Here is a 27,571-nt window from a genome sequence, read left to right as displayed (position 1 = left end):
AGAGGAACTTTATAAAAAATGCAAATGACAAATACATTTTTGGAAGCTACTCCATTTTATTGATTTTATAGAGAAATATGAAAGAAAAGTACAATGAGATACCATTAGACCTCACCACAAGGACTATCATTTAAAAGTCTGAAAATACTAAGTATTGACAGAAATGTAGAACAAAGGAAACTTTGCACCACTGAGTTATGGATCCAGGTAGAGTCAGTCAGTGGCTAGAATGCAAAAGTCTAAAAAATATCTCAAAGACCAATCTTAGGTTGTACAATAGTGATGTTATCTGTAGGAGGGATTGGGGAAGTTATAAATCCTGTGATCCCCAGCTACATGACTCCTGAGCGGTAAGGAATTACAGAAAAGCAAGCTAGGGAACAACAGCTGGTTATTGTTTAACTACACTTACATCTTAGCAGAATTCAGGCCCCTCCCATAACCCTAACCTTGTGGTCTTTCATTAGTCTTACAAAGGCAGTTTTAGTCCCCAGAGGGGGTCAATTTTGGGAAGGGACTATTATCATCCTTACTTCAATGTTAAATTATAAACTAAAATTCTTCCCATAGTTGGCTTGGTCCATGCCCAGGAATGAGTAAGGGCAGTTAGCTTATAAAGTTAGAAGCAAGATGGAATCTAGTGAGGTTAGAGTTCTCTGTTATAATTGTTGCAGACAGTTCCATCTATGAAAAATTTTTTTTAATCAGCTGGACATGGTGGTATGTGCCTGAAGTCCCAGCTAGGTGAGCAGCTGAGGTGGAAGGATTACTTGAGCCCTGGAGTTCAAGTTTATAGTGAGCTAGGATCATGCTACTGCATTGCAGCCTGAGTGACAGAGTGAGCCCCTGTCTCAAAAACAAACAACAACAACAAAATAGAGAGAGAAGATATAAAGAACTCCTATCAATCAATAAGAAGGAAACACTATAGAAAAATGAGTAAAAGTAAATTTAAAAGTAATTTTTAAAAATGAGTAACAGACATGAACAGAGGAACTTTACAAAAAAACAATGCAAATGACAAATACATTTATGGAAGTTACTCCATTTTATTAATTTTGTAGAGAAATATGAAAGAAAACCATGATGAGATACCACTAGACCTCACCACGAGGACTATCACTTAAAAGTCTGAAAATACTAAGTATTGACAGAGATGGAGAACAAAGGAAACTCTAATGGACCACTGATAGGAGTGTTAATTGCTACAATCATTTTAGAAAACAGTTTGGCTTCATCTAGTAAAGTTGAAGATACAAACATCTTATGACCTAGTACTTCTCCTAGGAATATACCATGTAGAACTGAGAGCACATATGCACCACTGTTGACAGCAGCACTGTTTATATTAGCCCCTAAGTGAAGGGATGGGCGATGTCCACCAACAGTTGAATGGATAAATTGTGCTACAGTAGTATAGGGAACACTGTAAGTCAGTAAAATGAATGAATTATAGCAACGTGACGAAGAAGCCAGACAAAATAATATACATTGTATGGTTCCATCTAAATGAGTTGAAAAATAGACAAAATTAAACTAACAGGTACAGGAAAACATGCTTAGGAGGTAAAACTCTACAAACAAGGAAGAATGCAATTTAGCATAATTTCAGAATAATGGTTACCTTTGGGGTTAGGGAGAAGGTTATGATTGCGGGGGAAAGTCAATGGCTTCCAAGGAGCTGACAATGCTGTTCTTGATGTCCATGTGGTTTTATAAATGTTCATTTTCTAATGATTGGTGAAGTTTTTAATGCGTGTTTATGTGTGTGTTTTTTTCTCACAACAAACAAGCAAAAAGTAATAATACAAAAAATTATAGTATTGTAACGGATAAGTATATAAAGCACTTAGCTTAGTGCTTAGTACATGGTAGGAATTCTCCATAGATGAATTTTTTCATTCTCTACATAGTATTAGTAGCTTCTAACTTTATGAGGGAAGTGATGGTATTTGTTTCTGCTCAGCAGCAGGTAACAATCTGTAGAATGAATGCTGTCTCTTTTCTCAGATGGTGAAACTTGGTGGGCAGACAGTAAAATGTTATATTTGCCATCCTTTCTCCATGTCTAGATTTGGACATTAAGATGGTTGGCCAACATTTTGGGTTTGGTCAGGTGTAGTGAATGTAAGCAGGTGCTGAGAGCCACTTGAGAGCAGGGGGAGGGCAAAGGCCCAGATTTTAGTCTTTAGTCCAGCAATCCCTGCACTGAGAGTCACCGTTTGTCTTTGGCCTTCACAGGAATCCACCTCCTGACCATTGGGCTTTAGTAAGTGGTCTCCCGGCTTATGTTGCCCAGAATGGCCTGGTAAGTAATATAACTTTGAAGGGGGAGAGTTTTGGATCACGTGGAAGAAAGAGTGGAAGGATTTCAGATCAAGAAGAGAGTGGAAAAGATGATGGCAAGTGTGGATCTCTAAAAGCCTAATTCTCTTGTTTCTCTCAATTCAGTTCGCAATTGGTCTAAATGAGTGAACAGATAATTGACATTTGAGGAAATATTAAATACATAGATAAATAATCCTTAGGTAGAAAGGTGCATAGTCTTGGCCGGGCACAGTGGCTCATGCCTATAATCCCAGAACTTTGGGGGGTGCTGAGGCAGGTGGATCACATGAGGTCAGGAGCTGGAGACCAGCCTGGCCAACATGGAAGAACTCCATCTCTACTAAAAATATAAAAATTTGCTGGGCGTGGTGGCAGGCGCCTGTAATCCCAGCTACTCGGGAGGCTGAGGCAGGAGAATCACTTGAACCCAGGAGGCGGAGGTTGCAGTGAGCTGAGATCATGCCATTGCACTCCAGCCTGGGCAACAGAGTGAGACTCCATCTCAAAAAATAATAATAATAAATAAAACAAAATAAATAGGTCTTAGGCAGGTGGGTTCATAAAAGGAGGTTCCAGGTGGAAGGAAGAACATGGGCAAACAACATGGGCATGGAGGCCTGGAGCAGTGTGCTGTGTATGGTTAAGTGTGGCTGGAGTATTAGATTTTAGACAGGAAGACAGCAAAAGATGAGGCTCAAGAGGGAGGAAGGGGCTAAATTGCAACAGGCCTTGGATGCCTTGTCTAAAAGGTGGGACTTTTTTTTTTTTTGACAGTGTCTCACTCTGTTGCTCAGGCTGGAATGCAGTGGTGAGAATTTGGCTCACTGCAACCTCCGCCTCCTGGGCTCAAGCGATTCTCATGCCTCGGGCACCCGAATAGCTGTGATTACAGGCGTGCACCACCACGCCCAGCTAATTTTTGTATTTTTAGTAGAGAAAGGGTTTTGCCATGTTAGCCAGGCTGGTTTCGAACACCTGGTTTCAAATGATCCACCTGCCTCAGCCTCCCAAAGTGCTGGGATTATAGGCGTGAACCACCATGCTCATCCTTAAAAGATGGGATTTTAATCTACAGGTGACAGGTAGACAAGCAGGAGATTCACATAGTCAATTTTCATTTTAGAAAGATAACTCTGGCAGGGCATGGTGACTCACGCCTGTAATCCCAACACTTTGGGAGGCCGAGGCAGGAGGATCACTTGAGCCCAGGAATTTGAGACCAGCTTGGGCAACATACCAAGACTCCGTCTCTACAAAAAATTAAAAAATTAGCCAGGCATGGTGGTGCACGCCCACAGTCCCAGCTACTCAAGAGGCTGAGACAGGAGTATCCGTTGAGTCCAGGAGTTCCAGGCTGCAGTGAGGTATGATTGCACCACTGCATTCCAGCCTGGGCAACAGAGGGAGACCCTGTCTCTAAAAGAAAAAAATAAAAAGAAAGAAAGAAAAGAAAGATAACTCTAGCAGCTTCCTGGGAAGTGGATCTGAAGGACTAGGACTGCAGGCAAAGTAACCAGAGCATCATTCAAGTAAGAGGTGATGAGAATCTCAGCAAAGGTAGGTGGGGTAAAGAATACTATCATTCTTGCTAACAGCCACTGGGTGCTTACCATGAGTCAGGCACTACCTAAATTTAATACTCACAACAACTTTGACAGAGGCAAGAACACAAGAAGTGGATAATGGGTCAGGTCCAATATTGAGAGGGTGAAGCTGGCAGGGCTTTGTGATTGGTTGTAGGCAGAGAATGGGGAAGAGAGGAGTCAAAGCTAATTTCAGGCTTCTAGACTGGATAGATAGTGCTATCATCATGCTTGGATGTAAGATGACGAGGTCAGTTTCAGACAAGGTAAAACTGTGACATTTTTTAGGAGCAGCTGTCCGGCAGGTAGATGAAGAGACAATTCTGATGCCATGGAGAGAGAGGAGTGTTGGAAGCAGAGATTTGGAAGATATCAGGACCAGATGGTGTTTGAAATTATGTGTGGAGGAAGCCACTTAGGGAGAGGGAGACAGGCAGTGGACTTAGGGTGCAATAATGGAGGTTGTTGGCATCTACAGAGTGGGTGGAGAAAGAGGAGTGTGTGATAGAGAAACAGAAGGAAGGTTCAGAGGTGTTTGGAGATCCAGGAGAGGGCAGTGTCATGGAAACCAAGGAAGTGGAAAGTTTCAACAGGGAAGGAAATGATGACATGCAGCAGAGTGAACTGATGAGAGAATTGAAAACCCTCATTGGGTTTGGCACTGAAGAGGTTATTGGTGGCCCCAGTGAAAATGGATTTGGTGGTGAGGTGGAAGCAGAACCAGCATGTGGTTTGCTGAGTAGTGGATGGGTAACAAGAAGGTAAAGAATGCAAAAGAAAAGAGGAGAATGCCTGGGTGGTTGCTGTGGGGACCATGATGGATGCAGGAAGGATTTCATTTTCAAGCATGAGAGAGACACCAGCATGCTCACAGATGGAGAGGAAAGAGGGCTCCAAGAACTCTGAGATCAGGAGACAATGACATTAACTGATAGAGCTGGTCAAAGGAGAGGTCAGAAGGCTGGTGCAGTGAGCAGGCAGTCCTTGGACAGGAGCAGGTACAACCTGCTCTCTGAGACCACAGACAGCCCACTCCTGTGTTGTCAGGCAGGGTCGCTACCAGCCCAGATGGTGCATTTTTGAGAACTAGAAGGCACCGTTTCTCAACAGATGACCAAAGAAAGGTCAAGGTCATGGCGCTGCAAGCAGATCACAGGCTGGATTTCAGCTCCCAGTTGCCCCTCAGCCAGATGCCTGTGTGCAGTTCACACATTACACAACCGTACACAGTGGCCCCACAGTGCTCTGGGGAGATCAGATAAGTGTCATCTGATCCCTTACCAGTAGGGTAAACTGGTTCAATTTTCAGGAGAGGAATCTAGCAATATAGAACCAGAGCTACAACACCTTTCATTTATTATTCTACTTTGGGGTTTATACGCCAAGGAAAAACCCCTACCTGCCCAAACAAAACAGAACCTAAATGTAGTTGAGTCAAATATATTTAGAGTAGCATTATTTATTTTATTTTATTTTATTTTATTATTTTATTTTATTTTATTTTATTTTATTTTATTTTGAGACAGGGTCTCACTCTGTTGCTAAGGCTGGAGTACAGTGGCACGATCTTGGCTCACTGCAACCTCTGCCTCCCAGGTTCAAGTGATTCTCCCACCTCAACCTCCAGAGTAGCTGGGATTACAGGCGCACGCCACCACTGCTGGTTAACTTTCGTATTTTTAGTAGAGACAGTGTTTCACCACATTGGCTGGGCTGGTATTTATATTAACTTAAAGACCATGGATACAACCCAAATAAGCAAGAAAAGGGGAACAACAAAATGGGATACCCTCCAGCTGCTAGTAATGACAAGTTGTAGCCTTAACTTTTTCAAAGCTTAGAAATGATTCAAGAGTGGAGCAAATCATAAAAAGTAATGTTTATAAGGTGACTTTTCTGTCTAGTAGCCTCAGTTAATAATTCAAAACTGTCTCGACTATGTCTACCTGATGAAAAGAATGTGAATGCCTTGGACAAGAACATGGTGTTTCTGAAAATGGTATACAGTGCTTCACTGCTCACCCTCTCAGGCCTAATCACACCTTCATTATTCCCCTTCACTGCTCTCAGATTTGCAACATCATGAATGCGCCTACGGAGGACTTTTTTGCATTTCAGGTAAGTCATTTTTTTATTTGCAGTCTTAGTCATATGATTTTTTTTTCCTCCCCAAAGAGCATTAGAATACATTAGAATCCACCTACTCTGCTGGAAAGCAGCCTCAACAAAGTGAAAATATGACAGGATAAAAGTCCTGTGCCAATGGAAATGGGGACAGAGTTAACTGCGTAATTTCCAAGGTCCTTTTCAGTTTTAACATTCACATCCTTTGCTTTCTGGCCTCAGGATCTATTTTTCCCCCCACTAGATATACAATATTTAATACACAAAAGCTCCAAAGTTTCATGATCAGATTCAGACATTAAAGTTGTATTTCAATAAATATAATCAAAATGCCACTTTGCCAGGTGTTTTGTTGTTGTTGTTGTTTTCTTTTTTTTTTTTTTTTTTTTTTTGAGAGGGTCTCACTCTGTTGCCCAGGCTGGAGTGTAATGGTGCAATCATAGCTCATTGCAGCCTCAACCTCGTAGGTTCAAGCAAAACTCCTGCCTCAGCCTGCCAATTAGCTAGACTACAGGTGTCCACCACTATGCCTGACTGGCCTCAGCACCTTTGCTTATGCTGTTCCCTATCATCTTCTGTTCAAATCCTGTTCTACCACCTCCTATTGAAATCCTCTCTGCCCTTCAATGACAACCTCAAATGCTACTACTTCTATTAAGTTTTATTATGATTCCTCTGGCTGAATATAATTTGTCTCCTTGGTTTTTTTTTTTTTTTTTTTTTTTTTTGAGACAGAGTCTCGCTCTGTCACCCAGGCTGGAGTGCAGTGGTGCGATCTCGGCTCACTGCAAGCTCCGCCTCCCAGGTTCACGCCATCCTCCTGCCTCAGCCTCCCGAGTAACTGGGACTGTAGGCGCCCGCTACTACGCCCGGCTAATTTTTTGTATTTTTAGTAGAGGTGGGGGCTCGCCATGTTGACCAGATTGGTCTCGAACTCCTGACTGCAGGTGATCCACCCACCTCGGCCTCCCAAAGTGCTGGGATTACAGGCATGAGCTACCGCATCTGACCTTCCATTTGATTTTGTCTTTTTTTTTTTTTTTTAAACAAATGTTTCATGGAAGATATCTTCTGTGAAGACATTGGCAAAATGTTAACACTTGCTACAGTGGTGGGCCAGACAGGCATAGTCTTTGTCTCCATGAAGCTCATGATTGCATGGGGAAAGAGACACCGAGTGGTGATTAGGAGAAGGGCAGAGGGGAGAGGAGGGGCATAGCTGGAGATTCTGACTTAATCTGGGAGGAATCAAGAAATATGTCCCCAAAACTTATGTTTGGACAGTAGAGAGAGGGGAGAAGATTGCAGGAAAGAGATGGCTTATTGGAAGGAACTAGAATAAGCCAACAAATCTGAATGAGAAATTGAGGGAGACTGGCAGGAGAAGATTCTAGAGAGGTGGACAGAGACCAAATCCTGCAGGGCCTGGAAAGGCACACCAAGGAACTTGCGTCTCTTACGTATTTTCTTTATGTCATCTTTTATTATCCTTGTGTCCGTGTCAGACTAATTCTTCTTAGTAAAATGTGACTTCCTTTGGTCAAGGTTGGGTCTTATCTTTCTTGATATCCTCAGCTCTGGGGGCCCTGTCACTACTGATTTGGTTTAGCATGCTAGGCTAAACAAATAAAAGAAAAACAAATCATTATCAATCAGGAAATAATTCAGAAGGAAATAAAAATGACTCAGAAAAGTCAGAATTATTTTTTTCTCCTTCAAGAACATTATGAAAAAGCTTAGACAGAAAACAGTTCCAAAGTTAAAATTGCACTTCATGTGTTGTGATTTTGACCACATCAACGCGACAAGCCTGAAGACTTGCTGAGAGTTGCGAACCTGACCACAACCACAGCAGAACATAGTCTTTACTCAAGTCATCCACTTGATTGCAGTTTAACTACATTAGTAAAGCAAATTTAATCTTGTTTTTAGATTCTGGTCTTCCTCCTCCAACTCATACTCCATAAAGTAGCCTGAATAATGTTGTTTTTTGTTTGTTTGTTTTTGTTTTTGTTTTTTTGAGATGGAGTTTCATTCTTGTTGCCCAGGCTAGAGTGCAGTGGCACAATCTCGGCTCACCACAACCTCTGCCTCCTGGGTTCAAGCGATTCTGCTGCTTCAGCCTCCTGAGTGGCTGGGATTACAGGCATGCGCCCCCATTCCCAGCTAATTTTTTATTTTTAGTAGAGACAGGGTTTCACCATGTTGGTCAGGCTGGTCTTGAACTCCCGACCTCAGGTGATCTGCCTGCCTTGGCCTCCCAAAGTGCTGGGATTACAGGCGTAAGCCACTGCGCCCAGCCCCTGAATAATGTTTTTAAGAAACATAGGTTGGGCCAGGTGCAATGGTTCACACCTGTAATCCCAACACTTTGAGAGACCGAGGCGGGCAGATTACCTGAGGTCAGGGGTTCGAGACCAGCCTGGTCAACATGGTGAAACTCCGTCTCTACTAAAAATACAAAAATTAGCAGAGTGTGTTAGTGGGCACCTGTAATCCCAGCTACTCGGGAGGCTGAGACAGGAGAATCGCTTGAACCCAGGAAGCAGAGGTTGCAGTGAGCCAAGATAGTGCCACTATACTCCTGCCTGGGCGACAGAGCAAAACTCTGCCTCAACAAAAAACAAAAAACATAGGTTGAATCAGTGACTTCTTTGCTTAAAAATCTTTAATGGTGTTCCCTTTCATTTTCAATAAAATCTGTCTTTTTATCATGGCCTTCAGAGGGAAGGGATTCCATGAAGATTAGGTAGAGTGCTGGGGGCAGCCAGGTCTGAGTTCAATACAACCTTGTGCTCTTCAGGCAGTATTCTGCATCCTTTTGAAGACACTCTCTCACCAGGTGCTGAGACAGCTGTTTTACTTTCCAGTGTTATTTAAATAATAACAATTATCATCTCACCATGTTAAGAATCTTGAAACTTCAGGACTGGAAGACTCACCTACTCCAGGAAGCCTTCCTTGACTTCCTTTTCTCCTCTGGCTCCCATAGTTCCATAATGTAACTCTCTTAGAGAACTTCCCACACTGCAGTGTAATTGCTTACTTACCTTACAGATTATGAGCAACCTGAGGACAAGATCTGTGCCTTGGCTTCCTCAGTTTCTAGCTCAGTTTCTTGCACATTCTAAATGTTTGATGAACCAATGGATATATATATATATATATGTATTTGAGATGGAGTCTCTGTCTGTTGCCCAGGCTGGAGTGCAGTGGCACGATCTCAGCTCACTGCAACCTCTGCCTCCTGGGTTCAAGCAATTCTCCCATCTCAGATTCCCGAGTAGCTGGGATTACAGGAGCATGCCACCACATCTGGCTAATTGGCTAATTTTTGTATTTTTAATAGAGACAGGGTTTTACCATGTTCTCCAGGCTGGTCTCAAACTCCTGACATCAAGTGATCTGCCTGCCTCGACTTCCCAAAGTGCTGGGATTATAGGTGTGAGCCGCCATGCCTAGCCTCACCAAAGGCATCTTATAATTGATCAAGAACTTCATTTGTTCAGTGAGGCACATATTCTTTCCATTCTATAGATAAGAAAATTGAGGCCCCAGGAGAGGAAATGAAGTGCTAAAAGTAACATAGGAAGTCAGGGCAAGAGGCAAAATGTGCAGGTTATATCTAGATTATTAATTCAACGTCACAAGAATCATAGCATTGCCCTTTTAAGCCAGTACCCTGCCACTGCCTCCCATATCTGAAAGAGAAACACTACCTCTCTGGGATGTTCTGCACACCATTACATCCCCGTAACACACTGCCTGACACGCACTGGCCCTGACATCTGAGGAGTGAACACAAAATGGCTACTTGGCTTAAGGAATTCCAACCAGATGGGTTATTTCTCATGGTAGTTGTCGGTAATTAAACTCACGCAAAATCCAACAAACTCCATCCTCTTGCCACCTCTTCTCAGCCAGTCAGGGTCATGATGTACGGTGAAATCTATCATCGTTGGCTCTGTGGCCTGGAACAAGAGGAAACCTAATCTAGCCCTTCTCTTGTAGAAAGAACCTCTGGATGAGTCTGGATGGATGATTAAAAATGTGCTTGCAATGCCGATTGTGAACAAGAAGGAAGAAATTGTTGGAGTGGCCACATTTTATAATCGTAAAGATGGGAAGCCCTTTGATGAAATGGATGAGACGCTCATGGAGGTATGGCTTGCTAGGAGGCCTTTTGCTGTTGGGATTCAGAGTCAGCTTGCTGGGGGAGGCTGGATGTCACTGCTCTATCACATGGGGCAGCAACCTCGTTGCTATAATCCTGACTCTGCCTCATCAACCACTTTCTTCACTCTCACTTCTGTACTGCACCGATGTGCTGTCAGAGAAATCCACATTTCCTTTTTTAAAAATGTAATCAAGCTGAGCATGGTGGCTTACACCTGTAATCCTAGCACTTTGAGAGTTTGAGGCAGATGAATCACTTGAGCCCAGGAATTCAAGACCAGCATGGCCAACCGGGCAATATCCTATATCTACAGAAAGTTAAAAAACGATTAGCCAGGCATGGTAGTGCATACCTGTGGTCCTAATTACTCAGGAGACTGAAGCAAGAGGATCACTTGAGCCCAAGGGGTCAAAGCTGCAGTGAGCCATGATTGTGACATTGCACTCCATCCTGGGTGACAGAGCAAGACCCTGTCTCAAAAAAATAAAAATTAAAAAATATTAACAAACTTTACTTTTTAGAGTAGTTTTAGGTTCTTAGCAAAATTGAGCAAAAAGTACAGAGTTCCTAGACATCCCCTATCCCCACATATGCAAAAACACATTCTCTTTTTGTGAAGTTATTACACATAAGAATGGTGCTTTATGTATGTTAGTGCTTTACTTACAGTGTGGTCACATCCATTCCTTTATCTTAGCCTTAAAAGAACTCTGCAAGGTGGGCAGCACACAGCTTATCAAACCCATTTTATAGCTGAGAAAACAGAGGCCTAGAAACTGTTGCTATGAGTTTTAGAGTCAAGATTAAACTTAGGTGTTCTGTCTCTGATTCCTCCTTTCTTTCTTTTTCAGTCTTTGACTCAATTTCTGGGCTGGTCTGTTTTAAATCCTGACACCTATGAGTCAATGAATAAACTTGAAAATCGGAAGGATATTTTCCAGGACATAGTAAAATATCATGTGAAGTGTGACAATGAAGAAATTCAGAAAATCTTGGTGTGTAATGTTCTTTACTTGTTTCTACTCTAATACAGACTGCGTCTCAGAGATGTGGCCAGATTAAGGCAAAACTTGCAACTCCATGAGGGCACAGCCTGGGCGTGGGTTTGTGCATTGTTGTATTCCTTCCTGCCTAGCACAGGGATGCAGCAGCCCTCAACATTTAATGAATGAATGAATGAATGAATGAGTGCATGAGCAGATGAGTGCCTGAGAGTGGTACATAATAACTGCACTGTGTGGCCTGGGGACAGCTGTTCCTTGCAGAAACACCTCATTCTTGGGGTCAGATGTTGGCTTGACAGCTCTAGAAACTCCATTTTTCACTGTGCTCAGGGATGACTTGGTACTGGAGACAGAGTCAACCAGCCATAGCCCCTACTCTGAGAGGAAGCTTTATCTGGAAGACCAGTGGACAATTATCAGTTTCTCGGAGCCTCCCTCCTGTGGGGTCAGCTCACTAAAAAGACCCTATTAAGTTGGGTGCAGTGGCTTACACCTATAATCTCAGCACTTTGGGAGGCCAAGGTGGTCAGATCACTTGAGCCCAGGAGTTTGAGACCAGCCTGGGCAACATGGCGAGACCCTGTCTCTACCAAAAAAAACCCCACAAAAATTAGTCAGGCATGGTGGTGTGTGCCTGTAGTCCCAGCTACTCGGGAGGCTGAGGTGGGAGGATCACCTGAGCCCATGGAGGTCGAAGGCTGCAGTGAGCCATGATTGCCACACCACGCTTCAGCCTGGCCGACAGAGTGAGACCAGAAAAAAAGAAAAAATAAAGACAGGCTAATGTTTTTAGAGGGCATTTCTTAACCTGGGAAGATACCACAACAAATTTGAGGATTTCATTCCAATAACTGTTAAATTCAGAAGAGAAAACATCCAGTTCGAATAAATTGTCTCATGGTTTGCTTGACTCAGTCCACAGTTTCAGCCAAAGAATGGGTATGTGCAACCTATTGGGGCACAGCCTTGGTGAACCAGTTACAAGTTAACAAATTCTGCTCTGGATCAAGAAATCAGGAGCAAGTAACTAGGTCCAGTTTCCCCTCCTCTGGCACATGGGGACATAGGCCCACAGAGAGAAGGAACTTGCCTCAAGTTACACAGTAAATGAGAGGAAGAACCAGGACTGTGTCCAAGGCCTCCTTACTCCCAGTCAGTAATAATAACAATGAAACTATCAACAACAACATTAATTTATGTTAGTGCTCACTATGCGCCAAGCACTGTGCTAAGTGCTTTATATGGATTATTTAATTTTACATATGTTACTTAAGAATGACTTTGCACAATTGAATTTTAATTCACCAGTTAGGTATGTTTATTATCCTCAACTTACAGATGAGGAAACTGAAGATCAGAAGCACTAATAACACTGCTAGTAAGTGGTAGAGCTTGAATTTGAATGCAGGTCTCTATGGCTCTAAAGCCCAGGACCTTGTGCATCAATGGATGTTAAATGGAATCCTCTTTGAGCTGGTGGTTCTGTTGCAAGGACTTTGGAGGAAGGAGATAAATGGGAATGGAAACGTGGAGGCATGTTGTAACCTATTTTTTTCCCCCTGCCATTTTGGGTCCTGGCAGAAAACCAGAGAGGTGTATGGGAAGGAGCCGTGGGAATGTGAGGAAGAGGAGCTGGCTGAGATCCTGGTGAGCTGAACCGGGGCAGCACAAGACCCGATGTATAACAAGTGCAAAGTGCTCCTGAGCATGCAGGGGTTTCTCTTTGCAGAGCATGTTCCCCATCACTCTGTTCTGATCCTTCCAGCAGACCCAGGATGGGGACAGGGCTGGACAGGAGGTGGGCACCCAGAAACACTTCATGTTTCCAAATCAGTTGACTCTATTCCTTATACAGCAAGCGGAGCTGCCAGATGCAGATAAATACGAAATTCATAAATTTCACTTCAGTGACTTGCCCCTAACAGAACTGGAGCTGGTAAAATGTGGAATACAGATGTATTATGAGCTCAAAGTGGTGGATAAATTTCACATTCCACAAGAGGTGAGGTCAAAACAAATATATTTGATTTCCCTTTTTAATTTTCTTTCTTGCTTGCTTTAAAAAAAAGACTCAGTCTGTAAACTACCTTAAAAAGAGTTTACTCTCAGTATTTAGGATTTAAAGAATTAGTCACATTGCACAGATGAGTCATTTATAAGAAAAGAGACATGCTGTTCCTCTGTGTTCTGTGAAGTGTGATGTTTTGGGTGCGCTGGTTTCTTGCAGTGGGTTCTGAGGTACTAAGCTCTGAAGGCTGGGAATAGATGTGCTGCAAAAAATTGGTTCTATAGTTAAATGAGGGCAGAAAATGTGGGCTAAACCAATTTAAACAGGGCTCATTCCCTGCAGGATTCCTTACTAAGGTTTGCTGTGAGTCTCGGGTCATGGGGGACGGCAGAGAAGGTATGTATGGGAGGCAGTGGGATATGGTGTGCAGAATTGCCTGAACTTGTTTGATTTTAGTTAAAGCAGTGGTTCTCAAAGTGTTGCCCCAGACCACATCCACACCACCTAAGAACTTACCAGAAATTCACATTCTTCTTTTTCTCTCTCTCCTCTTTCTCTCTCTCTCTCTCACACACACACACACTCCCAGCTCTGATAAATCAGAAACTGTTTTAACAAGTCCTCCAAGTGAGTCTCATGCACACGCAAGTTTGAGAACCACTGGATAAAAGAGTCCTTTTGTTTTTTTTTTTTTTTCCCCTGTAGGGCCCCTGTTAGCTTCTCCAAGGACAGTTGCTCTCCAGGGCACAGTTCGGGAATTACTGATGAAGATCAGTCAGAGGAATGATGCATGCTCACCTCATTTCCTAACAACAACAACAACAACAACAACAACATCTTCTTAGTATTTAGCATTTAGTATTTGCAAAGCACTTTCGCAGCATGATTGCATCTAGTACAAGTTCTCACCTCCCGGTCCAAGGATGGGGTTAGAGTACCTCAAACCTCAAAAGAGAGGGCCATGGGCCATGCCTTCTTCATATTTTTGTTATTCCAACCCTCTCATGAGACCATTTAGGTGTGTCCTGCCTCACTGATGTGCATGTGTTCACAGGCCCTGGTACGGTTCATGTACTCCCTGAGTAAGGGCTACCGCAAGATCACCTACCACAACTGGCGGCACGGCTTCAACGTGGGGCAGACCATGTTCTCCCTGCTGGTGGTATGGCGGGGCCGGTGGGACTGGTAGGGTGGGCTTGCATCACACTAGACAATCTCATGCAGACTCTACATGGTAGCAACAGCATTGTTCTTCTTTCTCTATTTACTGTCTTTTAAGAATTATGTGAAAGCAGTACAGGCTTAGTGTAAAAGGATTCCAAGAATAGACACATATAAAATAAAAAGTGAAAGAAAGCTGCAGGCTACCCCCAACCTCAGTCAGGTTATTTGGGGGTAACCATGTCACAAGTATAAAAGTAGTTCAACAGGGCCGGGTGCGGTGGCTGATGCCTGTAATCCCAGCACTTTGGGAGGCAGAGGCGGGTGGATCATGAGGTCAGGAGTTCAAGACCAGCCTGGCCAAGATGGTGAAACCCCATCTCTACTAAAAATACAAAAATTAGCTGGGCGTGGTGGTGGGCACCTGTAATCCCAGCTACTTGGGAGGCTGAGGCAGAGAATTGCTTGAACCCGGGAGGCGGAGGTTGCAGTGAGCCAAGATCGCGCCACTGCACTCCAGCCTGGCGACAGAGTGAGCCTCTGTCTCAAAAAAAAAAAAAAAAAAAAAAAAATTCAACAGTTCAATTGGTCATTGGTTATAGTCTTTGTTTGTGGCATAATGACAATTAGGAACATATTTCATTTTTAAATGGCCTGTTATAAAGAGAGATCCATTTCTGTACTCAGCCTGGCAATGCAAGTCATAGTAATCTGGAAATCCACTTAAAATAAATAAATAAAGATTAGAAAACTTTGGAATAGAAAAGTTTGCCATTCACCATTCAAGATGCCTGCAAACCACCTGTTAGCTGCTCCCATAAACACATCATGTGTTCTTTTCCCCAGAGAAATTTTCTGAAATTTCCTTAAATTGTGGCAGTGTCTAGAGAAACAGCAGTATCAGCCACCTTTAAATTAAGCTTCCTGTAGTACTAAAATCAGAGAAAAGATAAGTGCAACATTCAGTTTTGTTCAGCCTCATACGCAAGACCCAACAAGGACAAAGAGGAGGTCTAAAGCTGCATCATGTTCCATTAGGTGTTTCCATGAATCTTCTCATCCACTTTTTACAGAGTTGCTTCTACCTGTCTGAACACTGGGAGGCCTGATTGACTATAAAATCCAAGATTTCCCTCTAATGTATAATCAGCTTTAAATTCCCCATAACTGGTACCCCTCTACCAGCAAGAGTGAGCCCCCAGAAGCCCCACTGGAAACTTTCCTCAGTAGACACCAACTTATCTTCATCTATTTTGAGATCGGTAGTAATTTTGGTTATTGATTGCTTTGGCCTCTGATTGTGGGAGTTGTTATGGGAACTTTCAGGGGCAAGCTATTTGGGAGCAGGAGTGAGCCTGGCCAAATAACAAGTTCTGAACCCTCAGGGAGAGAGAACAGAGTAAGCAAACCCAATATAAGCCCTTGGGGACTGGAAAAGAGGCCACCTAGCGGTGCTTGAACAGAGTTCAGTTAAGTTTGTCCACTCATAAGTCTGCATAGCTCCTGAACAGGGTCCAGTGGGACACTTACTTTTTTGTGGTCCCTTCATAGCATACTGTAAGGTTGCATAACCACATTTAGTGGAAAGAAACTTTACTGGATTTAATCCAGTGACATCCTACAAGCAATTTACCCACACAGGTAGTCTCCAGGTCTTGACTGCACAATACCTGAAAGCAGGATATACCTTTTGTAGGCATCACTTAGATGGGTTTTCTATACCTGGCAGTCATTAGGTTATTAATTAGAAAGGTCAGAGTACTGTTTCTTTCATGATGGCAGAGAAGGCTTGATCTATGATCCCTGTCTAGAATGCCATCTGTTTCTGTGGAAAACCTTCCCTGGTTAGCTTTACCTGAAGGAGTCCAACAGGTGTATACGTCCAGGAACCTGGAAGGACCTTTTGAATTGAGAGATGTAGATCCAAGACTCAAGGCCCTAAAGTTTTGCAGTAGAGAAGAACTTGGTATGGTGGCGTCCAATGGAGTTCAAGAGCAGGCTTCCTTTGGTGTAATTTCCAAAAGACCTAATCTCCGGGTTCTAGATCATGAAAGATCTCGTTGTCATTAATTGGTGGGTCACAAAGGGCTTCTTTAACCTGATGAAAATATGCTTTGGCATCATGCACTAAAGTCCTGCACTACTGAGTCATGTCAGAGTCTATAAAAGTGGAAGATAAATAAGGTTCTGTTATCAGGGCATACATCTTCCTGTAACTATTTCATATGGGGCCAATCTGTTTTCCAGCAGGAGTGGATCTGATTGCCATCAATTGAGAATACCTTTGACCAAGGCAATCCAATTGGTTCAGTTAGCTTTGCCTAATGCAACTGTGTTTAAAATATCTTTGTAAATGGTTTTACAATGTGTCTAGTGAAATGAGTATCTCTTTATCTCTATCTATACATTTTATACAGGCTGGGTGCAGTGGCTCACACCTGTAATCTCAACACTTTGGGAGGCTTAGGTGGGTGGAATGCTTGAGCCGAGGAGTTCGAGGTCAGCCTGGGCAACATGGTGAAACTCCATCACTACAAAAAGTACAAAAATTAGCCAGGTATGGTGGCGCACGCCTGTGGTCCCAACTACTCAGTGGGTAAGGCAGGAGGATCCTTTGAACACAGGAGGTTGAGGCTGCAGTGAGCTGTGATGGCACAACTGCACTCCAGCCTGGGTGACAAAGTGAATCATTGTCTCAAAAAAAAAAAAAAAAAAAGAAAAGAAAATTTTATACAATTTCTGAAACACATATTAATAACATATCCATAGACTATAACTCAAACAAAGCTTAGCATTATTATTTGACAGTGCTTCCAGAGAAGTCTCTGGAGATTTTCTCAAGAATTCCTTACAAGGGAAAAATATTTTTTTAAGTTTTTTTTTTTTTTTTTTTTTTTGAGATGAGCTCCTACTGTGTTGCCCAGTCTGGAAAGAGTGATGTGATCAGAGCTGAATGCAGCCTCAAACTCCTGGGTTCAAGTGATCCTCCCATCTCAGCCTCCCAAGTAGCTAAAACTACAGACATGTACCACCATGCCTGGCTGATTTATTTATTTTGTTTTTTAGAGAGATGGGAGTCTCACTATGTTGCCATGGTCTTGAACTCCTGGCCTCAAGTGATCCTCCTGCTGCAGTCTCCCAAGTTGCTGGAATTATAGGCACAAGCTATTAAACTCAGTGAAAAAATATTTTCTAATAGCTTTTTAAGTAGTGTTATAGCATCAGCCTTCCTGTATGGGAACGGTTCTATAAAACCAGAAAAGATGCACTGAAGGGGCAGTTAAGTGAAATCCATTTGTAAGTGTTCAAATGATCCAGTGGGTGCTGGAAATGTGTTGCCTGAGATTTTTATTGTCTTGCTAGAATTATGAGTTTGACAAACAAAACTTTTTTTTTTTTTTTTTTTGAGATAGGGTCTTGCTCTGTTGCCTAGGCTAAAGTGTAGTAATGTCATTATGGCTCACTGTAGCCTTGACTTCCCAGGCTCAAGCAATCTTCCCATCTCAGCCTCCTAAGTAGCTGGGTCAACAGACACTCACCGCCATGCTGGGCTAATTTTTAAATTGTTTTGAAAAGACAGGGTCTCACTATGTTGCCCAGGCTGGTCTTGAACTCTTGGGCTCAAGTGATCCTCCTGCCTTGGCCTCCTAAAGATCTGGGATTTTATGTGTGAGTTACCACGCCTGGCCCCAAACATTTCTTGAAACCATTTCAGCAATTCTATTTATTTATTTATTTATTTTGAAATGGAATCTCACTCTGTAGCCCAGGCTGGAGTACAGCAATGTGATCTCAGCTCACTGCAACCTCCATCTCCCAGGTTCGAGTGATTCTTCTGCCTCAGCCTCCCAAGTAGCTGGGATTACAGGCACGTGTCACCACCCCTGGCTAATTTTTGTATTTTTTGTAGAGATGGGGTTTCATCATGTTGGCCAGGCTGGTCTCGAACTCCTGACCTCAGGTGATCTGCCCACCTTGGCCTCCCAAAGGGCTGGGATTACAGGCATCAGCCTCTGCACCCAGCCCATTTTAGCAATTTTAGAGCAGTCACCTTGTCAATATTTTGTCATCATTTCTGTCATTTTATTTCTTCCATGATGAGTCATGGAGTGCAGTAATCTAATAATGGAAGCTTTAAGGACTCAAGAAGGTTGAGGAGGCCATCGGGACTCCTTATGAGTCCACACTTAACATTGGATTTACATCTTTTTAAATACCAATTTCATTTCTCCAATTCAGGTGCATAGCACTGTTTATTAAATAGGTTATCATAGGTAACTTGACTTGGATCAATCTTTGGAGTTCATTTAAATTGTGTATCTTACCAATTTCAGTACTGGCTGACTTAGCATAAAAATCTGCCAAATCATTTGTTTTAATTTTCAACTATTTTTTATTCTGCTTAATACTGAGTTAGCAGTTTTATGAACCATTTTCTTCACTGGAATTCTGGAAATTCTTCCGCAGTCCAGTGGTATGATCTTATGAAGATGAAACACTTTAGGCTTATAGTTGCTCAGGAAAGTAGCAGAGTAAAAAACCACCTGTGGATGACAAGACTTTACATGGTCATGGTTAAATATCTCATGAGAGTTCATTACAATAATGACACAATTGACAAGGAAATTTGGTTATTTCCGTTGCAAACATTTTAAGACAATAACTAAAATTGTGACTGATAGTGTTATACCAGGAATACCAGATTTCTATGAATTTTATACAGTTTCTGAAACACATATTAATAACACATCCATAGAATATAACTTGAAGAAGATTTAGCATTAATTGTATTTGACAATGCTTCCCATATACTTTAATATATAAAATAAGCCTAATTAGTTTAACGTCTCTCTTTTTACAAGAAGAGATATCCTTTTGAAAGGTTCTAAGGGTTCATCTGAAAAATTCCAAAATTTGCAGTCAAGAAAAATACTTAATTTAGAATATGATTTTGGGGCCAGACACGGTGGCTCACGCCTGTAATCTCAGCACTTTGGGAGGCTGAGGTGGGTGGATCATTTGAGGTCAGGAGTTCAAGACTAGCCTGCCCAACGTGGTGAAACCCCATCTCTACCAAAAATATTTTAAAAATTAGCCTAGTGTGGTGGTGTGTGCTTGTAATCCCAGCTACTCAGGAGGGTGAGGCAGGAGAATCACTTGAATCTGGGAGGCAGAGGTTGCAGTGAGTTGAGATCATGCCACTGCACTCCAGCCAGGACAACAAAGCAAGACTCTGTCTCAAAAAAAAAAAAAAATGAATATGACTTTGGGAAGTTTCTAAATGCTTGAATTTTTTTTTTTTTTTTTTTTTTTTGAGACAGAGTCTTGTTCTGTCACCCAGGCTGGAGTGCAGTGGCATGATCTCAGCTCACTGCAACCTCTGCTTCCTGGGTTCAAGCGATTCTCCTGTCTCAGCCTCCCCAGTAACTGGGATTACAGGTGCATGCCACCGGGCCAAGCTAACTTTTTGTACTTTTAGTAGAGACGATATTGCACCATGTTGCCCAGGGTGGTCTCGAACTCCTGACCTCAAGTTATCCACTTGCCTCAGCCTCCCAGATTGCTGGGATTACAGGCATGAGCCACTGCACCCAGCCCAAAATAAGATAATTTAGCCTAGTGTGGTGGCATGTGCCAGTAGTCCCAGCTACTCAGGAGGCTGAGGTGGGAGGATTGCTTGAGCCCAGGAGGTCCAAACTGCAGTGAGTTGTGATTGCACCAGTGCACTCTAGCCTGGGTGACAGAGCGAGACTCTGTCTCAAAACAAAAATAAAATAAGATAAATAATAAATAAATAGATAAAAATACAGAAAGTTAAATACTTATAGAAAGACCTTAGCTCTCTTAATAAAGAAAACTCAGTTTTCTTAAGTGATCAAAAACCTAATAAAGACAACCTGGAGTACAGGAAATTAATTTGGTAAAGCACAGAATCTTTGTTTCCTAGTCCAATTACCTAAAAGATAAAGTTCCTATTAACAGCAGACAAATACTCAAAGAAAATTTGTTGTTTTAAAAGAGAGGTCCAAGTTCTAGTTTTGCATCAGTGTACTTTTGACATCAATGTTCAAGATAGCATTAATTTCAAAATTTTAGAAAACCTTACAAATAATTTTCTTCTGATCTTTTTTTTTTTTTTTTTTTTGAGACGGAGTCTCACTCTGTCGCCCAGGCTGGAGTGCAGTGGCACATCTCAGCTCACTGCAAGTTCCGCCTCCCAGGTTCACGCCATTCTCCTGCCTCAGCCTCCTGAGTAGCTGGGACTACAGGCGCCCACCACCATGCCCGGCTAATTTTTTGTATTTTTAGTAGAGACGGGTTTTCACCATGTTAGCCAGGATGGTCTCGATCTCCTGACCTCGTGATCCGCCCGCCTTGGCCTCCCAAAGGGCTGGGATTACAGGCGTGAGCCACCGCGCCCAGCCATTTTCTTCCAATCTTAGCCAGCTTAATCACACATACAATTACTTTCACAAGATTTATCCTCCACAAGCCTTCTACAACTTTCTTATCCATTCAACTTTTGTCCTATACTTTTTCCTTTTCTCATTTTGGAGCAACCAGTTATCCTACATTAGGACAAAAATTTCTCTTTTCCCCCTTAACAAAATAAAACATCCTCATATCTTATAGCTTTTTCTTACCAAAAGCAGTTTTTGCCCTCTTATATAATTGCTTATAGAATTGTTTCCCTTATTATTTTATTAATAATATATTAATTACTAGTTATTAATATATTATAAATAACATTATGTGTTAAGAATTCTAAATAATAAAGAAATATATATTAATATATGTTAATATATCCTTATATTAATTAGAATTCTTAACCCTTAGTGACCTTAATTTCCAGTGAACACTAGGAAGCAAGCAAAAATTGTGAATTGTCACACCAGCAATCTGTAGATCAATAGTCTGTGAATAATAATTTCTAGAAGCATGTAGTTCCCCATAGTACAATCTGTCATTGTGGCACAGAACATTTTTAGTAACAGTCCCAAATATTTTTAGTCTCTTGGTAATAAGAAATTATAGAGGAGGCAACATTTAATCTCTATCCTCTTAGATCTTTTTTTACTTTTGAGATATGATCTTGCTCTGTCACATAGGCTGGAGTGCAGTGCTGAGAACACACGGCTCACTGCAGCCTTGACCTCCTGGGCTCAAGTGATCCTCCCACCTCAGCCTCCCAAATGTTAGGTTTTGAAGGGAAGGCGAGGGTTAAAGAAAGACACACACACACACACACAGAAAGAGGGTGGCTCAACAGCAAATGCAGGCTTTACGCCCAGCATAAAATCTACAGAAGTAGGAACCAGACTAACGCCAGAGCCCACCGCTGCTTACAGGCTGGGGGTACTTACAGATATGGGCGGGAGGGGTCTGGGCAGTATGGCTTGTTGCCTGGCAGGCTATTGATAAGATGTTCTCACGATGAGGCGGTTTTGCCCTTGTCTCGGTGGGATGCCATTGTGGTGTTTCTTGAACTTTTGCCCAGCAAGATATGATAGGGATGTTTCTTTAGTTGGGCCTTTGTCTGCCTTGTGGTCAGGTGGTTAGGAAAGATGCTTCTCACTTTGACCAAGGTCTGCAAAACAATGGGGAGCTTACAAAATGGTGCAGTTGGGACTAACACCAAGTAGCTGAGACCACAGGTATGTGCCACCATGCCCACCTACATTTTTAGTTTTGTAGAGACAGGGTCTGGCTATGTTGCCTAAGCTGATCTTGAATTCTTAGGCTTAAGTGGTCCTCCTACCTCGGCCTCCCAAAGTGCTGCCATGTGTGACCTGCCATGCCTGGCCCTATCTTATTTTTTGTTTCTTTCATCTTGACTAATCTATGCACCTCATATAAGTGAAATCATACAGTATCCGTCCTTTCGTGTCTGGCGTATTTCACTTAGCATAATGTTTTTTAGGCTTATCCATGATACAATTTTGTGGCTGCATAGTGTTCTATTGTTGGACTTGGAAGTCTTTTCGATCTTTCACTATTACAAACAGAGCCACAATATCCTTGGATGGATTTATCTTTGTGTATTTGTGTTCATATTTTTGGCTCAGAGGGTTCAGAGACTTGTATGTTTTATTTAAAATTATTTCCCCATCCAGATCATGATGCAAATCTCTGCCCTTCCTCAACATCATCCCTTTCCCCTTGGCTGAAATGGTCAGGCCACAGTAGGTGCTAGGGCCCGGAAGCGGGAATTCTGACCGGGCTACCATAAACGGTGACAAGAACACCACTTAGAGTGATTGCTTTCATAAAGTCAGCATCAGCTCTCCGGAGCGCTTTCCCACATTTTGTTTCAACACCTAGCATCAACAAGGAGTTAAGTGTCTGGCACAATCCCAGGGAAGGATTCCTCCGGGCTGTGCTTAAACCAGTAGACCACGTTTGGAAGATTTGCTTTACCAGCCTGGCCATGTTCAGAAACTCTCCAAATCCTAAAACCTGATATCTACAAGTTTCTCAAAACTCATCTGATCCAATATGCTCTACCCTCATTATGGAGATTGGGCTACCGAGTTTCAGAGGGAGATGAGACCAGCTAAGGTCAACTCAGAAATAGGGTGACCAGTTGTTCCCATTTACCTGGGCCTTTCCCCATTCTAGCACTGAAAGTCCCATATCCAAAAAACCCCTCAGCCCTGGGCAGTCCTCTGGTCAGCCTCTGGAGACAGGATACAGCCAAGATCAGACCCATGAGTTTTTTAGTTCTGGGCCCTCCTCCTTACACCCGCCTTTTCAGCCCTGCTTCCAGCCCCTAGACAAAAGGAATGATTTGCACTCTGATTGCCCTTCCAGACGGGAAAGCTGAAGCGCTACTTCACGGACCTAGAGGCCTTGGCCATGGTCACAGCTGCTTTCTGCCATGACATTGACCACAGAGGCACCAATAACCTCTACCAGATGAAGTGAGTCAGCCTTTCTCCCCACCCCCAGCCCTCTGGATTCATTATCCAGCTCTGTGTGGCCCCCAGGCAGACTCACTGGCCAACAGGGAAGTCTTGTGGTCCACAGCTTCCCAGCGCCATCTGCCCTTGGGATCCGGGTCTCCTCCTGTAGCAGCCAGAGTTAATGACCCCGCCAAAGATGTCCAGATCTCAAATCCCTGAGCTGGGGAATATGTTGCCTAACATTCAAAAGGGACTGTGCAGATGTGATTAAGTTGAGGATCTTGAGATACAGGGATTATTCATTCGAGTGGGCCCCATGTAGTCCCAAGGGTCCTTATAAGAGGGAAGCAGGAGATCAGAGAGGAGAGAGGATGCTACCCTGCTGGCTTTGAAGATGGAGGCATGGCCTACAAGCAAGGAATGCAGGTGGCCTCTAGAAGCTCAAAAGAGCAAGGAAACGGATTCTCCTCTGGAGCCTCCAGAAGGAAAGCAGGCCTAAGGACCCATTTCAGACTCCATACAGAGCTGTAAAATAATAAATTTTATTGCTTTAAGCCATTAAGTTTGTGGCAGTTTGTTATAGCAGCCATAGAAAATGAATGCATTAAACTCCTTTACTTGTCTCCTTCCCTGTTCTACCTGCTGCACTAATTTGAGCCAAGATGTTAATAACCAGTAATGGTTCATTGACTCATCTCCTATTTACAGTGCTTCTAATATGGTGTGGTAGGCTCTATGCCAGGCAAAAAAGGTGCTCTGATGAGCGAAACAGCTCCTGTCCTCACAGAGCTTGTATTTTAGACAGCCCATAAAGCATAGTCCTTGAACCATGATCTCACTGAATCCTCACAACCACTCAGTGGGCTGGGCAGAGCAGGGGCTAATGTTATCCCTACTTATAGATGAGAAAACTGAGTCTCTGCTCAGGGCCAATGGCCTGTAAGTCATTATCAAGCTCTGAATTCATGCTGCTCTGAGTCTTCTCAATACTTTCATGCTGCTCTAGGGCTAGAGATTGGGTTTACATTTTACATTTTGAGAATCTAAATACTTAGCACAGTATGTGGCACATAGCAAGTGCTCAACAAATAATTATTGAATACAGAAATGAATAAACACACGGCTTGTGGAAATTCAGTTGTTTCCTTCAAGACTTGGATGTGAAGAATCAGGGCTAGATGATCTTGAAGCATGGCCCAATGCTAATGTCCCTAAAATCCCTTATGGCATTGTGTGTGTTTGTGGCTTCCTCTGGGGAAGGGGTCCATGCTATTCAGTAGATTCTCTAATGAGTTCATGACCCAAAAGTAACTTGGAATCGCTTGTGGAGAAGGCTGAAGACTGAGTCAGGAGACTTGATGTTTAGTCCTAATTTTCTATTGTCCAGTCCATATTGATTCTCTCTCTTTCTCATTCAGATCCCAGAACCCACTGGCCAAGCTCCATGGGTCCTCCATCTTGGAAAGACACCACTTGGAGTTTGGCAAAACACTGCTCAGAGACGAGGTAGGATGAGGGCCAAAGGTGTACAGGCCGCGGAGCCTGGATCAGAGGCTCTATTTCACAAGGAGCCTGAGTGTGCCCAGGGAGCATTCTTCCCATTGGCCTGGGCTGCCTCTGCCATCATCTGGGGTGGCCATTGGTAGGTGGGTGACTTTACTGCCAGCATCAATTCTCTCCCATCTCGCCTCTCTTTTTTTCTTTAGAGCCTGAATATCTTTCAAAACCTCAATCGTCGACAGCATGAGCATGCCATCCACATGATGGACATTGCAATCATTGCCACAGACCTCGCCCTGTATTTCAAGTTGGTGTATCTTCTCATTTAATAGTAAAAGCAACAATGAATATGTATGCATATGTATGTATACATATACATATATGTATATGCATATGTATGTATACATATACATATATGTATATGCATATGTATGTATACATATATGTATATATACATATATGTATATGTATATGTATACATATACATGTATATGTATATGTATATGTATATGTATACATATACATGTATATGTATATGTATATGTATACATATACATGTATATGTATATGTGTATGTGTATATATGTATATGTATATGTGTGTATATATATATATATATCTTTTTTTTTTTTTGAGACAGGATCTCACTCTGTTGCCCAGGCTAGAGTGCAGTGGCACCATCACAGCTCACTGCTTCCTGGGCTCAAGGGATCCTCCCACCTCAGCCTCCTGAGTGGCTGGGACTACAGGAACACCACCACTCCTGGATAATTTTTTAATTTGCTGTAAAGATGGGTTCTCACTATGTTACCCAGGCTGATCTCAAACTCCTGGTCTCAAGCCATCCTTCTGCCTCAGCCTCCCAAAGTATTGGGATTACAGGCATGAGCCACTGCACCCAGCAACAATATAATAACAATAATAATAACAAACGTCATAGTTCCAATTAATTTAGCATATACTATGTGTCAGGCCCAACACGTGTGTTATGGACACATTGATTCTTGCTACAAGCCTGTGAGTTAGATATTATTACCCCCGTTGTACAGATGGGAACACCGAGATTCAGGACAAGAGACATGCTAAGAGTAGATAACAAATCAGTGGCAGAGACTTAGGTTAAACCTAGGTCTTCACTCCTGGGCCTTGGTTCTTTCAACCTTGTTTTGTGAATTTTGTTGATTTAATAAGCCTCCATCTGAATCAGCCAATGTTAGCAGCTCAGGTGTTGCCTTATTCTAAGACTTGCTCCCTTTACTAGACTGATATGTTTTGTAGGAAGAGGACGATGTTCCAAAAGATCGTGGATCAGTCTAAGACATATGAGAGTGAACAGGAGTGGACACAGTACATGATGCTGGAGCAGACACGGAAGGAAATCGTTATGTGAGTTGGGATGGGGTTAAAACCTGATCCTCTTAGGCTTAGGATCATGCGGCGAGACGCACTGACAGCTCTTGTTGCCCTCAACAAGCCTTGGGACTATTTCATTTTGGAGGCCTTCAACATATGAAAAAAATGAAGTTATGCCAAATTCCAATTGCACAAGCTATATGTTTAATCTTTATTTTAGCACTAAAAATGCAAGACAGTATGTTATTGTTTTATTTATCTGAATAAAAAAATATGTTATTTGAAGTAGTTCAATCATAATATCTAAGATTTGGGTGGTAAACTGAAATAACTTTCAAGTTTTTGATACAACAGAAAGCACTACAGCAATTAAGGCGTTTTTGTTTTGTTTTGTTTTTTGTTTTGAGACAGAGTCTCGCTCTGTCACCCGGGCTGGAGTGTAGTGGTGTGATCTCGGCTCACTGCAACTTCTGCCTCCCAGGTTCAAGCGATTCTCCTGCCTCAGCCTCCGTAGTAGCTGGGATTACAGGCACTTACCACCACGCCCAGCTAATTTTTGTATTTTTAGTGGAGACCGGGTTTTGCCATGTTGCCCAGGCTGGTTTTAAACTCCTGACCTCAAGTGATACACCCACCTCTGTCTCTCAAAGTGCTGGGATTATAGGCGTGAGCCATCACGCCCGGCCCGAATTAAAGTTTAAGTGATAGTTAATGTGTCATTCAAAACATATAGGCTTAATTTTTAATGTATTCCTTTACATAGGACAATATCCCACAATATAGCTGTGCTAGTCACAAATTGGTTTTGGTTGGTATGAAATTTACAGTGCATGGTCTGGCATGGTTGGTAATGGGACTCCAATTTAAATTGTCTGGTGAATGTCTTTTTTCAGTTTTCTAAGTGTGCTTCCATGATTCACCTCAACTGACAATGGGGTGAGAAGTGTAAATTTGAGGCCTTTTATGAATATGTGGCCCAAGCCAAATCGTCCCCTGGCTCCTCTGTGATGGGTCCTGGGCATTGAAGGCAATGGTCAGGAAAAGTTGCAGGGGAGACAAGGCTGACTAGTTGCCTAGGAAGCATTGGGTTATTTGTTTATCCCCAGATGCTTCTGTGGAAATGAGGCCTGATTAAGCCACAAGCATTGCAAATGTCTGCAACAGAGAAGAGGAGACCACTGGGACAGGCTCCAGAAAGTGGGGGGTGGGGGAGGGCGGCAGCAAGTTGCCACTCCTTCAGCCCTGCAGTTGTCCAACCAGGCCTCCCACAAAGGTACCCTGATTCTGGGAGCAGTGCAATCTGCTTTCACTGAACAAGGGGGCATGCTCAGCCCACGGTTACTCATAGACTGACCAGGAGCTGCCCCCTTGGACATTTTATTTATTTATTTATTTATTTATTTTTGAGACAGGGTCTTGCTCTATTGCCC

At 42.7% G+C, this 27,571-nt stretch overlaps 1 protein-coding gene across 1 annotated transcript in view; it reads left to right on the top strand.

The window, feature by feature from the left end:
- PDE6A (phosphodiesterase 6A) overlaps positions 1 to 27,571 on the top strand; it is an 87,739-nt gene that overhangs the window by 39,065 nt on the left and 21,103 nt on the right. The window contains exons 7-17 of the mRNA XM_054488354.1: positions 2,242 to 2,308; positions 5,982 to 6,029; positions 10,047 to 10,196; positions 11,064 to 11,207; positions 12,798 to 12,863; positions 13,072 to 13,218; positions 14,279 to 14,386; positions 23,197 to 23,306; positions 24,707 to 24,794; positions 24,995 to 25,095; positions 26,067 to 26,174. Coding sequence (XP_054344329.1) covers positions 2,242 to 2,308; positions 5,982 to 6,029; positions 10,047 to 10,196; positions 11,064 to 11,207; positions 12,798 to 12,863; positions 13,072 to 13,218; positions 14,279 to 14,386; positions 23,197 to 23,306; positions 24,707 to 24,794; positions 24,995 to 25,095; positions 26,067 to 26,174 — 1,137 coding nt within the window. The remainder of the gene's footprint in view (positions 1 to 2,241; positions 2,309 to 5,981; positions 6,030 to 10,046; positions 10,197 to 11,063; positions 11,208 to 12,797; positions 12,864 to 13,071; positions 13,219 to 14,278; positions 14,387 to 23,196; positions 23,307 to 24,706; positions 24,795 to 24,994; positions 25,096 to 26,066; positions 26,175 to 27,571) is intronic.

This window comes from Pongo pygmaeus, chromosome 4, assembly GCF_028885625.2.
Source record: "Pongo pygmaeus isolate AG05252 chromosome 4, NHGRI_mPonPyg2-v2.0_pri, whole genome shotgun sequence".
Lineage (NCBI taxonomy): Eukaryota > Metazoa > Chordata > Mammalia > Primates > Hominidae > Pongo > Pongo pygmaeus.
This window is presented reverse-complemented; position numbering and strand designations above follow the sequence as displayed.